The sequence below is a fragment of the Notechis scutatus genome, chromosome 1 (genome assembly GCF_049901735.1).
Source record: "Notechis scutatus isolate UNSWTSFEM ecotype Mainland chromosome 1, rNotScu1.2, whole genome shotgun sequence".
NCBI lineage: Eukaryota > Metazoa > Chordata > Lepidosauria > Squamata > Elapidae > Notechis > Notechis scutatus.
Window position 1 is genome coordinate 274170218 of NC_142009.1, and position 16353 is coordinate 274186570.

At 39.6% G+C, this 16353-nt stretch overlaps 1 protein-coding gene across 3 annotated transcripts in view; it reads left to right on the forward strand.

Annotated features, from left to right (window-relative positions):
- The window catches only part of RGS6 (regulator of G protein signaling 6), a 230516-nt gene extending 222566 nt beyond the window's left edge, over nucleotides 1-7950 (forward strand). For all 3 annotated transcript variants that reach the window (XM_087951617.1, XM_087951619.1, XM_087951620.1), the window contains one exon: nucleotides 3681-7950. In XM_087951617.1, coding sequence (XP_087807743.1) covers nucleotides 3681-3731 — 51 coding nt within the window. In that variant the 3' untranslated portion in view covers nucleotides 3732-7950. The remainder of the gene's footprint in view (nucleotides 1-3680) is intronic.
- Nucleotides 7951-16353: the final 8403 nt, after the last annotated feature.

Sequence of the window (16353 nt, forward strand, 5' to 3'; positions counted from 1 at the left end):
ATGCATCTTTTCTTTCTTTTCTTTCTAATTCTAATAAAAGACTGTTTTAAAAGGATATGGCCCTTAGTTTTGCATCAAAATCATATGTTAAAAACAAATGGGAAATGTGGTCTGTTTCGTTTCTATAGCATGTGTGTCATACCACATTTAGGTTTTGTGTTAGTAAAGTTTCTAAGCCCAGTGCAGTATCTGCCTGAATTAAGGAATATAAATATAATCCATAGGTTTCAACCCCAAGAAATATAATATCTTGATATTCTTAAAATATCCTATTTTATCTTGATGATCTTCAGAGTGGAAACACGTCTCTGGGAGCTCATCCTCAAAAGAATAAACTTTAAAAATAAGATTGGATAGAGGCATACCTTTTTTTTTTTTTTTTTTTTGCATTGGATGTAGAATGGCAGTCATTGCAGAGTGTGAATTTAAGGAATGTCTCACCTGAAGAGACATTAAATAGACTCTCAAATCTGAGTTGAGAGAACACTTCAGAGAGAGAGAGAGAGAGAGAGAGAGTATACAGCTGTATCGGTATCTCTTTGGGACATATGCAATGCAAGATTTGAAGTTGCACTTTCAGAAGATTCAGAATTTCTGGACTCCATTAGTAACAGCTGCTTCCTAGAAAACTTTAAAATGAAGGCTTTTCCTTTTCTTTCATCAGACTATGATAGATTCACAGAGATTTTTAAGGAGTTCAAAGTTGGCTATAAATGAATCAAAACTAACAAGACCATTTGGAAAGCTTCCATATTTGAGCCTGTGATCACTTGGAGTGGCAATCATACGGTACATTGTCTAGTCATGCAACTGCAAGTAGTCCTTGACTTACAACCATTCATTTAGTTCAGGGCTGTCAAACTCATGGCCCACAGGCCAGATGTGTCACATGCTGGCCATGCCCACATCCGGTTTAGTGAAGGGGGAAAAGTCATGATACATCACGTGATGACGCCATGATGCCACGAGTTTGACACCCCTGATTTAATTCAAGGATACAACAGCCTGTATAGTAAGACATTACAGTACCACAAGAAATGTTTTTTTTAAAGCTACCGCAACCTAGCTATATGTTGGTCTTCTGAATCTGCTCTTCAAGACACAAAGAAAAGATACATTAATTGCTTATTTTGTTCTTTCTCCTGTTTTCTAATATGCTGCCTAATCCATTCTGTTGGACAGTCAACAAATTTCTGGATACAAAGAATTTAAAAATAATAGCAGAAGGCATCAGGAATAACTGTCTCACACACAACCCCCATTCTTTTTTCCCCCAAGAAGATTAAAGAAACAAAGGCCAGCCTGAGTCTCAAATACTTGACTGAGTCTATTTGTAAGGTGTAAGAAATTCAGAATGAGAGCATTTCTTTCTCCCTTTCATGCACTCACTAAGTGCCATATCTGGCACGTACATCTATTCTCTGGCTGGCTAGCAGATCTTTAACATTCAATTGGCAAGCTGAGCTAATGATTGGGATCCAATTAAGAAAAGAAGGATGTACACTGATTTGGAGGAATGAAAGCATTATAAAGGATATATAATGTGACTTTCCAGGTCTGTCTGAAGATAAGGTAATAAATTCTTGTGTGCTGTGTTATTTTGTGAGCAGCACTAGTTGCATAAACTAAAATAGAAATGTTGAAGGTGGAAAGAAATAGCCTTTATAGGCATTGTGACCTCAGAGCAATCATTGGGGGCAGAATGCCTTGAAATGTTCTGCTTGAGTTTTCTCAAATTGAATTGGAGAGAGGCTGATCTCCTAGTCCAGGTAGGAACTGTGGTAATTCTTGAAAGCAGAAGAATGAAGAAGAAGTGTCAAAGAATGCAGACCTTGCTGCTCCAAAGCCTGGATGTTTTTGAAAACAGGGCTATCTTATACCTGGCTGATCTTATCCCTTTCTGTAATGCCTGAACAAAGCTTTTTATCCCCATTTCATCCAGTTTTTTTCCCTTCTGCTTGATTGTATCTGCTGGAGAAGGGAGGTGGGTTCATGGGGGTGACATATAGTAAATCAACTTTGTAAATTTTACAGGCAATTTATTTTACTTAACTTTTATTCATTCCTTACCCTACCCTCCTGTCTTTTTTAAAGTAGCATATAAGTGTGTCAGATATACACATATAAGTGTGTCAGATATGAAGGTATTGGAGACAAAGAAGATTCACAATTGCCAATTGGCAGCTTAGGTTGACAATATGAAGGAGTCAGCCATTGCACAAGATTTTTTTTTAATCTCACTGTTCAATTTCCCCCACCCTCTAGTTTGCCTTTGGGGAGTTGATACCTGAACATTGGGGGTCATTCCTTTGCAATGAATACAGTGATAATGGTACAATGGTAGATTCTACAATAATGGTAGAATCTTTGATCCTGCCATGTAACCAACTAAGCACTTACTATGGGAGTATTTACTGAAATATTTTAGTACATATATAATATTTCCTGAATATATAACATTTAGTTTTGTATGTCACCTGTAGTTCTAAATTAACCATTCTTGAGAATTTTGGGTATTTACAAATGCCCTCGGAAAATTATGGATCCACCGATGGGTCGGAAAGAACTTGATGTAGTTACATCAATGAAGCAGATCTGAGCCAGACCGGTATCTCTGGATGTTGATTGCAGCAACTGGAAAGAAAGGTGGGATGCAAATGCAGTAGAGGCTGTGGGAAGAGAGGAACCAATATGCTCATCCCAAGGGATCAAGCATATAAGCATTTGCAGATTAGGAAGAAGAGTTCCCCGAAACCAATGTTCCCTATTAATGCATATAATGGAGCTGCCTGGATGCCTAAGGGGAGTGAATTTATTTATTGATTTGATTTGATTTGATTTGATTTGATTTGATTTGATTTCATTTCATTTCATTTCATTTCATTTCATTTCATTTGTCAATCCCTTACAAGATACTGGTATAAGAATAAACATAGTTTTGAATACATGACATGGATACGTATAAGAAAAATATAAAAGAAACAATAGGACAGGGACGGTAGACACGATTGGTACGCTTATGCACGCCCCCTACAGGCCTCTTAGGAAGGGGGTGAGGTCAATAGTAGAAAGTCTAAGGTCAAAGTTTTTGGGGTTTGGGGAAGAAACCCCAGAGTCAGGTAGAGTGTTCTAGACCTTGACCACTCTATTGCTGAAGTTGTATTTTCTGCAATCAAGTTTAGTGTGGTTAACCTTGAGTTTGTATCTATTGAGTGCTCTTGTATTGTTATGTTTGAAGCTGAAGTATTCACTTGCAGAATTTGTACAAGACTTCCAAGTTGTCATTTTGGGACATATTTTCCCAACAGTGCAAAGAGATAACTGGGTTTCCTTACATGATTGGGTAAAATCAAGGCCACCTTGATCATATTTGTAAGTGCCCTAAAATTGGCACAGAAAATAGTTCCACAGGGAAGGCATGACCTTGATTATCTTTCCCAGGCCCCAAGTAATGTTTATCTAGGAGAAATATAGGATAGCTCCGCCTCTTTTATCCCCACATGTGTCAACACAGCTATCTTTCATTCCATAATTGGTCCTTGCCCCCTCCCTACCACCCTCAGCTTCTGAAAGTCGCCGAGCAATCTGGCCTGTGTTACTAACTAATCACAAGATGAATTCATATCCTTGGCTTCCCCTTCCCTCCCCCCTCCCCATTTCCCCTTTGTTTGTTCCTCCAGGGAAAGTCACTGGCAGGCAAGCGTCTCACAGGCTTGATGCAATCTTCTTGACAACATCGTCTGGCCTAGCCGTTGCTGACATCTCCGAAAGACCGCTGCACCCCACCATCTCCTCCTCGGCCAAGGAAAGACATTGCGGGGGGGGGGGGGCATACAGGTCACTGTGAGGGGTGGGGGGTGTGTAGACAAGAGAGAGCACATTCAGACAATGGAAGAAACACAGGGAAGGAAAAAGACGCCGGATGGAGACTCTGACCGACTGGGAGTTCCTCTTTCTGTAGTTTACACCGACACTTTTCTTATACCACTTTGTGAGGTCGTCACTGAGGTCGCCAACGATAAGACTCTGTTTCTCATTTGATTCCAGAGGAACACCATTGCTGTCTAAAGGAAGCGGAGAAAGAAAGAGAGCGAGAAAGGGCTATCAGTGTTATTTTACGTTCGATCCTAAGAGAAATTTAAAGGAAGGACAGCTGGTTCGGATCAGTCTTCATAACGCAGGCGCTTTCTCCCACTCTTTGCTGCTACTGCTGCATGTGCACAAATATCTCTATCAGTCTTTCACATATCTAGGTAGGACCAACATTCGATTCTGCTGAGCAGTAGATTAATAGTAATCTCTAACTTCACACTAATGGCTGAGATTTGGCATCCTTCCCAAAGCCAGAAGATTTCCCCTTTGCCTTGAAGGAAGTGTCATGTGATGAAGAAGGTTGCCATCCTAGAGCTTAAATGAAGATTAAGAAATGTAATCTCAATAATTGGAAGGAGCACCCAAGCATCTTTTCTCCACAGCCACCTTCAAATTTACTACAGATACACAAGTCATTTGTCTTCTAACTGTCTAGGTCCAATAAAGTAATCGCTAGAATCTGCTTAGACTTGAGAGAAAGAACCTGCCTTTAGGAGAAAATATGCATAGGAGTTTGTTAGGGTTTTTCTGTTTTGCTTTTGTTTTTTGCCTTCTTTCTTTGGAACACCTTTTCAAAAGATGTTTGCAAAAATGGCTTTAGAGCTACTTCACTGATAACCTGAGCTGTTCCAAATATGTTTTGGGATACCGTCTGCATGCTATGGCCAATAGGACTCTGAGCTCCATATGAGCAATTGGATCCTAGTAGAGTTGATTTGCATTTTATATATGTGAAACGATCATGTCCAGCAATATGGTCCAAATGTTATGGCAGGCATCCACCACTTACATGATCCAGCTGTGGTACTGCAGTGGCCAGGAATGACATCCCTTCTATTTATTTCATAATGCCAGGAAAGTGTTTTGTAACCCAAAGAAAGCTTCTTAACAGCTTGATTGAATCTCTTGTTTGCAACATACCACGGCTGGTGGTCAACTGCTTTTAGCTTGGTGTATCACAAATTGCACAGGTCTGTTTTATGCATCCATGTTATATAAAAGCACCTGGTTTAAAAAGGTGACATTTGATGGGAGTGGAATATTTACTGAATTCTGCCCTTTTTTTGTTTATTTTCCCACCAGGCTTAACCTACAATATTAGTCATATAGAGTAAACATATTTGATTGAATATGTAATACATGTTTACTGCATTGAGCATAATAGCCTAGAATCAGTGGTCAATTAAGCTGTTAAAATCTTAGATCATTTAAAATTTAATTATCCAGGAATAAATCGAGGTTCAATTGCTTGAAGAAAGAACATATTCAGAGATTTTTTTAAAAAAAAGTCCATGTAAACACTTCAATCTGGCAATTCTGGAGTCTTGCGCAGTATAAGTATCAGATTTCTTTTTTCACAATATGGAAAATGGGTGAAAACTTTGTGGGAAACTCAACCAGGAATGGAAATAATCCAACTAATTGCTCAAAATTGTGTCCAGTGGTTAGATCTGAGCGAAGGAAATTGTTTAATCAATATATTATTTGTATAACTCCCCCCAAATAAACTAAAAGACCGGAAAACCAGTTGCAATGGAAAGTGGTCTGTAGGTTGTATGGACAAATATTGGCTAGAATGTATATGGGATCATACGGATGGCCTTGGCTGGCTTCTTTTTAATTAAAGTGAGAATTCCGATAAACATACGGTATGCATTCTAAATACATCATCTCATTTGAATGCAAAAGTGCCAGCACAACCATTTTTATTTGTTTGTTGATTCTTCACATTTACCGTAGAAAGCTGTCCAGTCAAAATGGGCATCCCTGTGAATGTGATTAATAAGTAAATACAAATAAATAGTTGTGCTGACATTTTTGGTCAACTTAATTTCCAAAGCACCAGAGGATAGGACAAGAAACAATGGATGGAAACTAATCAAGGAGAGAAGCAACCTGGGATTAAGGAGAAACTTCCTAATAGTGAGGACAATTAACCAGTGGAACTACTGGTTGCCTCCAGAAGTTATGGGTGCTTCATCAATGGAGATTTTTAAGAAGAGACTGGACAGTCACTTATCTGAAATGATATAGGGCCTCCTGCTTGAGCAGGGGGCTGGACTAGAAGACCTCCAAGGTCCCTTCCAACTCTATCTGATCGATTCTGACATATTTAGATATGCATACGGGTTACCAGAATTCTCACTTAACTTTAAACGAAAGCAACTTTGAAAACGGTATGATAAGGTATATGTGCACAGTTCCAGCTACATGTTTGTTTGTTTTTTTATTGTGGCACGGAGGTTCTTATTTATGCTGTGTTTCTTTATTGCTGCACTCATTATCTATAAAATTCTACTATGCTGCCATTTGCCCTGTAAAAAGCCATTGTGATTATGATTTTTTTTTTATCATGTTAAGCTGTATTTCTCAACTCCTTCCATTTAGGACAAAATGGGATGACCTTTGTGCAGTTGGGGGGCCACATTTTATGCAGTTCAAAAATTGGATTCCAAGGACCACATTGTTTCTCCACATAGTAGTAAAAATGTCGGGCTTATTGTTGAAGGGGGGAAAGAATAACAGAAAATCGATATGCTAAATACAGTGGAGACTTGTACACTGATTTTTAGCCTTCAGAAAAATCAGGTCAAATTAGTAGTATGATCTTCAGAAGCGCTGGGCAAGTTAAAATGGGACCGAAGTGTACGTTACCCATTCCTGGCCCAGACTCATCAAAAGGTGAATGATTTAGGGCAGTGCAATCAGAAATCAGCAAATTTTTGTCCAAAAAGACTTGTAGAATATTCATAGGGAAGGCTATAAAGAAAGGAAAACAGAACAGAAGCAAATGTCAAACAATGAAGAATAAATATGTGGCTCTGTTCAATGTGTTTAAGGCCAGTTTGAGAAAGGAAAGGTCTGAAAAGTTTAAACAAAGAACTTCATGAACAATTTGGATTTAAGGACAGACCTGAAGAAAGAGGATGATAATGAGATAATTATTCATTTATGGGCACATAAACCTTGATCTTTTTCAATTAAATATTTCCCTCATAGCATGAAAATGTTGTACAAGTTCCCACCCTAAGCTGCCTGTCGATTAAGTACAAACAAAATGGCCAGGCACAAGTTTACTGTTTGTCAGCCAGCTTTTTAACTGTTGTTTATTTCACAAATTTTCTTCTTCTTCTTCTCCTTCTCCTTCTCCTTCTCCTCCTCCTCCTCCTCCTCCTCCTCCTCCTCCTCCTCCTCCTCCTCCTCCTCCTCCTTCTTCTCCTCCTCCTTCTTCCTCCTCCTCCTCCTCCTCCTCTTCTTCTTCTTCTTCTTCTTCTTCTTCTTCTTCTTCTTCTTCTTCTTCTTCTTCTTCTTCTTCTTCTTCTTCTTCTTCTTCTTCTTCTTGCCTACCCAAGTAATTAAATATCTCTTTTTGTCCTGAATTGTCTTTTCCTAAATTCTATTATAGCATTAGGGATGCCATAAATGTTAACCAGAAACAGATGTCAAATGTGAAATTTAGATTTACAGTGAGATAACTACTAAATCTTAAACAAGTGACCTGATCCACTGGAAATATTTCATTAGGCTCACATGCCCCAACAGAACTGAATTGCCTTATGTAAGTCAAAACTAGTCAAGTAGGCACATAGCCAGGGAAAGAGAAGGAACTTCAAAGAACAGGGAACCATTAGGCTCTAAAGATAAAGGACTTAATCACATTTGAACGGGTTAGAAAATGATCTGTTATTGTTGTTGTCAAAGATGTAGCAATGATCTCATTATATCGAGTAACCTAATCATGGTTCTTCTGCCCCACAACTTGTAATACACCCACCCACAAACAAATGCAGTTTCTCTCCAACCTTCCTTCCCATAATGTTATATTATTATACAATTAAAACAATATATGCTGCCTCAGTTGAGATTCTTTCCTCAATTACAATCCATTTCCCTCTTCTTGTATAAAATAAGTGCTATCAATGTCGACTCATAGACAGACTTCGTCCAGGATGAGCTGTCTCCAATATGTTCTTTCAGATTCAACAGTTTTATGTAGAACATAAAAGGAGTAAGAGTGTCGAGCCTTAAGGCACCCCACAAGTGAGAGCCATGGCTTGATTACTTTCCCACTGTCTATACTGACTGGAACTGGCTACCAAAAATGGAGGAGAACCTCTGCAGAATGGTATTCCCATACTGCACAACTAGTCCAGAAGAACAATGTGGTCAGTGATATTGAAAGCCCCTGAGAAATCACGAAGCACTAAGATAAATGCACTTCCCCCATAAATTGAAAAACAAAGTCCAGTTGATTTTTTGAAAAAAGCACCTTTGAAACACCACCATAAATCTAAACAGGCTTTGGCTCTATGAGAGGCTGCTTCCCATTTATGGAGTTATATTCTGGAGTTTCCATCTCGGAACAATCTACTGCAAAGGCCTGATCAAAGAGAGGTGGGAGGATGGGGATACTTTTTCACCAAAACCACCTCAAATCTTCTTCTAGGTGAACCTTCTAGAGCAGGGGTGTCAAACTCGCGTCGTCACATTGTCATCCCATGATGTATCATGACTTTTTTCACCTTCACTAAAATGTGGGTGGGCATGGCCATGGGACACAAGTTTGACACCCCTGTTCTAGAGAAATTACATGGGAGGTTGTTGATTTGCAAGGGTCCAATTGGCCTATTAAGGGATCATGCTCCCATCTTGCCATAGTTTTTTTTTTTTCTTGGGCTGGAGCCGTTTTTCCTTCAGCTTACAGCACAAATAGAATTGATCAACCACCAATGTTTTACCTTCTCTGCTCTGGTAGGAAGAATGACCTTGAGTCATATATTCCATAAAGTCACTATTCCTACTGGTAACCTCCTTAACCACATGCAATTCATTCTTTTCCTCTCTGGCCACTCAGCTCTGTGGCAGCATCTATGCTGCTATTGCTACTCCTTGCTTTCTGGAGGACTCCATAGCTACAGGGGGACTTTCAACAAAGGATCTGCATTTTGTGAGTGGCAAGGAGATCTCCCTTCCTGTTCCCCTAACAGCTGCAACAGAAACTGTGCTGTTGCCACCCACCAACTTACTATGAAAGCAACAACATTGCCAGTTTCATTTCTGAGCTACTCTTGTGGGGGCAACGGTTTCTCAAGTGGCAAGATTTCTTCCTGAGAGAATCTAACCAGAACCAAGAAACATTTCCATAAATGAGTTTTTGTGACATGACAGAGAAGCAGTAACGTACAAGAGTGACGCACCACCACCTTCTATTATTTCCTCTAGGATCACCACACTGCACGTAAATCCTAAGGTAAAGGTAAATATTTCCCTCTCACATACATGCTAGCAGGGGTGAGATTCAAAAATTTTAACAACTGGTTCTGTGGGTGTGGCTTAGGTGGTGGGTGTGGCTTGGTGGTCATGTTATTGGCTGGCCCATGAATCTTCGATTAAAATGGTGTTGTCGGAAGGAAGGGACCCGCACGCGGCCCGGTTTGCCTTTCCCTTGAGCCGGACGAGCCCGCGTGACCTGACAGCCAGCCAGATATGAGCGGGCCGCGGGCGGGCGGGGGCACCGGGCGGGCGGGCGGTGGGCGGAGCGCGGAAGGAGCTGGGCAGCGATTTCTGGCGGTGGGGTCTCTTGCGCCCATTTTTCAGGGAATAGGCTGGGCATGGCCAACTCAATATCACTCACATTGAGGCACGCATCTCCTTGCCTGGCCTCTCATGACTGTGGGGATGCTGCAACAGTCGTAAGTGTGAAAAATGGTCATACGTCACTTTTTTCAGTGCCATTGTAACTTTGGTCACTCCACACAAGCAAAGTACCAGCAAAGGAGGGGAAAAAAACTCCAGAGAAGTTCCAGAGACAGGAAGTCTAGTCCTGCCAAGAATGTAATAAGAGTTAACGGAGAGGCAGTTTCTGTAAGCAACACCAGAATGTTTCCTTCCTGCCTTCCTTACAGGATTAGGCCAGTAATTTCTTCTAACAACCGGTTCTCCGAACTGCTTAGAATGTTAACAACCGGTCTGGCGAATAGGTGCAAACTGGTAGAATCCCACCCCTGCATGCTAGTCATTTCTGGCTCTAGGGGGTGGTGCTCATCTCCCTTACAAAGCCGAAGAGCCAGTGCTGTCTGAAGACATCTCCGTGGTTATATGGCTGGCATGACTAAATGCTGAAGGTGCACAGAACACTGTTCCCTTTCCCACCAAAGTGGTCCCTATTTTTCTACTTGCATTTTTACCTGCTTGCAAACTGCTAGGTTGGCAGAAGCTGGGACAAGTAACGGGATCTCACTCCGTTACACAGCGCTAGGGATTCGAACTACTGAACTGCCCACCTTTCTGATTGACAAACTCAGCGTCTTAGCCACTGAGCCACCACGTCCCTTTTAGGTAAATCCTAGCTGGGTGAAAAACCTGGTTTTCAGACATGGAACATTCTGAATTGTGACAAGAACATTATGAAACTCACTCTAGAACATTTACTTCTTGACAACTATGAACTACCTCTGCAGTAACTTGATCAGGTTTTATATACATACGCATGGAGAGAGAGAGAGAGAGAGAGAGAGAGAGAGAGAGAGAGAGAGAGAGAGAGAGAGAGAGAGAATGAATATAAAATATTCTGGGGCAGAGCATTATTAAAATTTAATTATTAAACATTTACCAGTTATTAATCTGGACATTTGCCTTTAACACAACACTGCTTTTTAAAAGGAAACTGGCTCCGTATGTAGAAGAACAGTACATAATGTCTTCAAGCAAGGAGTTGAATATACCAGTCACCAATAAGTTCTTAATCCTAAGAGTCAATAAGTATACTGAAATTTTAAAGGAAGTTCTGTTTAAGAAAGCCATCTACAGGGCAAACTGGTCCTGAGGCGGTTGTTAGCCAACAAATCTTGATGAACCTGCATATCTTTTGTTGCTAAAGAAAAAATAGAATAAGTACATCTAGGAGAGAGTTTTATCAAAGAGGTGCTGCTACTAAGAATAATACTCATAGCGACAGTCTGGAAGTAAACCACTTAGTAGGATCACAAACAACACCACACACACACACACACACAGAATCTATCTTTGATGTACTGATGGGATGGTCTTGGGGAGTAATATCAATTCCTTAAACTGGGTTTTGTAACTCATAGTCAGAGTGGTATTTCAGCAACAGAGTTGTATAAGTCCCACTTTGCAGTGGGATAATTTGGTAGCTACATTCTGCATAGAGATTCCTGAAGAATAGTTCTACAAGCAGCACATTTCATCCCCTCATAAGTTTCTTCAGAGTGACAGAAACAGTATATGGGCCAATTGCACTTCCTGTGGAATGAAGAGGACTTTTATAAAAACAGTATCATTTCTCAGAATTTTGGTTAAACTAAATTATTTGAGATGATTTATCACATGGGCATCTAGAATAAACTAATAACAGAATAGAATTATTTAAAATAGGATAGGATAGGATAGGATAGGATAGGATAGGATAGGATAGGATAGAATTCTTTATTGGCCAAGTGTGATTGGGCACACAAGGAATTTGTCTTGGTGCAAATGCTCTCAGTGTACATAAAAGAAAAGATACATTTGTCAAGAGTCAAGAATCATAAGGTACAACACTTAATGATAGTCATAGGGTACAATAAGCAATCCAATCATACTAGGAAACAGTCAATATAAATCGTAAAGATACAAGCGACATGTTACAGTCATACAGTCACAAGTGGGAGGGGATGGGTGATAAGGATTGATGAGAAGATTAATAGTAATAGTAATGCAGACTTTGTAAATAGTTGGACAGTGTTGGGAGAATTATTTGTTTAGCAGATTGCATCTGGGAAAAAATTATTTGTTTAGCATGATGGCATCTGGGGAAAAAATTGTCCTTGTGTCTAGTTGTTCTAGTGCAGCTTCTAGTATTAGAGAATTTCAGATTGCATATATCCAAAGGTTTTCATTATCCAAACCTCACTCTATAGCAAATTAGCACATCAAAGATAAATTTACCAACTCAATCTTACCCAGAACCTTATGGGTACCTCTTCCCTTTTTCATGATCCCTTGCAACTTTAGGAACAGCTAGATAAAAACTTATGGATTTTACACAATATTTATATCAAGGAAGTGAATCATTATATATTTAGTTTATGATATGGCATAAACCATAAGCCACTCGTGACCGAGGATCAGACACGGCTGAATGGCTGATGACAATGACAACAGATTAAACTGTGCCCTAATTAAAGTACATAACGGGATGCAACTTGTAGCTTCTCTCACACATTTAGAGTGACACTGCAAAACTCTAGGCCAGAAATTAGAACCTGTGAATCAGGATTTGTTGAATTACAACTCCCATCTCATTGGTCCTGCTAACTGCAAATGATGGCATCCATAATATTTACGGAGTCAGAGATTCCTCACTTCCAGGAAGTCAACGGTTGGCCTTCAGCGATTACATCTTTCTCAGTGAGAAGTGTAAGCTCTCTCTCCTTGGACAGTGTGTATGTTCCTTATGTCACATGTGCAAGCTGTTTATTATATGTTTTGCCCTTTATTTTCCATTCAAGGTTATCTCCAAATGCCTCTCCTGTGGTTTTAATAGAAGGACAAGTTGCCCAGCAGAGACCTTGTCCAGCCTCTACTAGAGCAAAAGCAGCTGTTGGCCCGTGAGCTATCTCTGACTATCAGCAGACAGAGAAATTTATAGATGATTTACCATTTGGCTCCTTTAGGCAGTATATCCCCCAGGCCAGCTGGAATGCACCAATACACAGCTGTGCCTCCCACTCCAAGCAACTGGGTAGCAGACTGTCTGTTTTGGAGCTGCAGGAAGAATTGCATGTGTACAGCAACAATAGAGATCAACCATCAGAGCATCTGTGGTTTCTACCTTTCTTCTGGAGATAAATTAGCTCACTGGCCCTGAAATCTGGACACGTTGTTAAATGATAAAAAGCATATCCAGTTGCAATAAAATAAAATATAAAAGCATAAGACCTTGTATGTGTTCTTTTCAAGGAGCTAAACTTGTGAGCGTTCCAATTTACTCCTTTTTCATCATCAGAGAGAGCGTCATTATCACGCTTCCCTTGCTCCCTGGTTTTGTGCACATCCTTCAACACAAGCTGTTGTTTCTGCTGCCAGCAAAAAAAAAAAAAAAAAATACTTACCTGTCTTCTTAAGTTGGAAAGCAGCAAACTCATACAGCCTTGAAATCTTTGACATAAATCAAAATGGATCCAGAATTCTGTATGTATGTGACATTTCAGAAGTCCCTATTTTACAAAGATCTAAGATTTGCTTTGTGCTTTCAAACAACTGTCTGTGAATTGGTATCCTTAGGATACAATGAAAATCCTGGCTGCTTTAGTGCCAACGTGTTTAGCAGACATCAGACTGGAATAAACTGTTTTAAACTTAACCAACAAACCAGGGCAAGTGATGATGTGCTCAGTGCCATGTTTTTCAAACATTCATCTGCTCTTTCTACAATATGTCCTTGCCTTGGCACGGCTTTTTAAAATATATATATTTATATATATATATATATATACAGGGAATCCTTGGGAATGCTCCGTTCTGCCTTTTCTCATGTTCCTTTCTTCTTAATGCCACACTTACTGAGTTTCCTTTAAAGGAAATGGAATAAGACATTTTAGCACATCTGTCTCTAAATCAAGCAAAATCGTGCAAAAATCGTGCCATATTCAGAAGTGCCCCTGTGTTTTACAGGGAATAATTTTCTGCTCCAGGCTCTGAATCGCAGCTCAGAACTGAAGCTGTTGACCCACCGTGTACAATAATTTTCAGCTCCATTAATCAAAAAGTCTTCTATATAAATAGTAGCGCCACCTATACAACATGGAAAATTTGAGTAATTTTTTTTTACAAAGGTTGGGTTGTATTGTGGTTTCTGTGACTCAGTGTATTATGTAAACCCAGATAAGGCAATCAATTTATGTTTGGGTTGCGAAAATCCAATCCACCAGGTAAATTCAATCAGCCAAGATTAAGAATTACTCACATTAGCAGGTAGCACAAAGGTGATGGCCAGCTTGGTTCATTTTTCATTCTATCCAGGGAAACATCCTCAAATTTCACGAAACCCTTCAAAGATGATGAGGATATCCATTTAGTTATGTTCAACTCTTGATGATTCTGTGGGCCAGGTCTCTCCACATCTTCTGATTTTGCATTATTTATTTGAGGTTTCTTTTTTTTAATGCTCTGGTTGATATCAACTTTCATGCTGTCCAACCATAGTGTTGTTTTTTTTGACAGCCTGGTTTCCTTTTACTGCTAACTTCCAAACATAAATACTTTCTCCAGTGAAAATTGTATTTTGCTTATTTGGCCATGTCATGTGGGGGAACCACACGACATGGCCAAATAAGCAAAATACAATTTTGTGATTTTTCCCCCCTTTGAGTGACAAGTCTGGTGTTTTGCACTCCAGTCCTTGCTTGTGACCAGCTTTGCTGTCCAAGGAATATGCAGGAGTCTTCTCCAGCATCACAGCTCAGATGAGTCAATTGTCCTCCTGCCTTGCTTTTTCAAAGTCCACCCTTTAAAGAACATCAACGTTTTACATATTTTTTTTACAGTTGCACACTACAAGAGTAGAGTGATAGTACAGAAACTGACACCTATGTCCCAACATCTAAGTCTTCCATGCACTCCTTACTAGCATTGATGATGTTATCTAGTTAGGGTAATGAAATGCCTGCAAGTAAATAAGCAAGCTCAGAGAGCACCAAAGACCCCTCAAGACTTCCATGGCATGTCAAAATCTTTTAATTTTATTTATTTATTTGATTTGTCAATCGCTTACAAGATAATAGGTATAAGTATAAACATAGTTATGAATACATGGAATGGATACATATAAGAAAAATAAAAAGAAACAAAAGGACAGGGATGGTAGGCACGATTGATGCGCTTATGCATGCCCCCCACAGACCTCTTAGGAAAGGGGTGAGGTCAATAGTAGACAGTCTAAGGTTAAAGTTTTTGGGGTTTGGGGAAGAAACCACAGAGTCAGGTAGAGTATTCCAGACATTGACTACTCTGTTGCTGAAGTCATATTTCCTGCAATCAAGTTTGGTGTGGTTAACTTTGAGTTTGTCTTTGATAGCTATGGCGAAAAATTCTTCTAGAGAGAACTTGGGAGGTAGAGGGTAAATGAAGTTGTCAATTTTGGCTGTGTAATCAAGGGCCTATTTCTATGTATACTAGTGCCCATAAATAGCAGTTGTATTGCCATGTTAGCTTTTTTTTTTTTTTACCCCCTGAGATAATCCTAGAAAAAGATAAAAACTGCAATCACATGTGAGAAGAGAAATCATATGGGAAAGGTATTCCAGGAACTATATAATCGAACAGAACTTTATTTCTACCCTGCCTAGCAAAGCTTAATGGTTCCTTCTATGGATTGTATGGATATCACTTGTTGGACTACTTTCTCTATATTTAGTTTGCTCATAATGATTTTTTATTCAGTTCAAACCTATTAAGTCTTTTCAGCTAAACCTTTGAACTGGTCATCAGAAAATTGGCAACCTTGTCTTAATCTGTGCCATTCTAATTAATGTTTCAGTTGTTTTATCTGGGAATTCCATGTGTTAACAATATCAAAAGTATAGATAATAGAGAAATATTGTTTGACCACACAGAGAGATATGCAGTTATTCTAGTTTTCCTTTTCCAGTCTCCCAAAGTGGCAAATTACTAAGCCATTCATTTGCACAGACAGGATGATGTTTAGTAGCTGATCCGAATCCCTCCTTTCAATCTGGAAAAAAATGTATATGAGGCTTCCACATCCAGCCCCTGAGCATCTTTACCTTTATTTCCCAGAAACTGTCACAAATCTCCCGTTGTCATTTGAATTGCCACAGATCAGTAACCAGCAATAAAATCAGAGCAAACATCTTTTTTTCCCCCTTCTGGAATGAAAGGAGTGGAATGGCACAGTGGTTAGAGTGCAGTACTGCAGGCTACTTCTGCTGACTGCCAGCTGCCTGAAATCTGGCAATTCGAATCTCACCAGGCTCAAGGTTCATTCAGCCTTCCATCCTTCCAAGGTCAGTAAAATGAGGACCCAGATTGTTGGGGGGCAACATGCTGATTCTGTAAACTGCTTAGAGAGGGCTGTAAAGCCCTGTGAAGTGGTTATATAAGTTTAAGTGCTATTTGCTATTTATAGCTAAAGCAATAAATGGAGATCCATTGACTTCCTTGTGAATGGTTCTCCCTCCCACTGCCTATCATCTGACTTGACTCTTGAAATCTTGATTTATCACAATTATATATTAA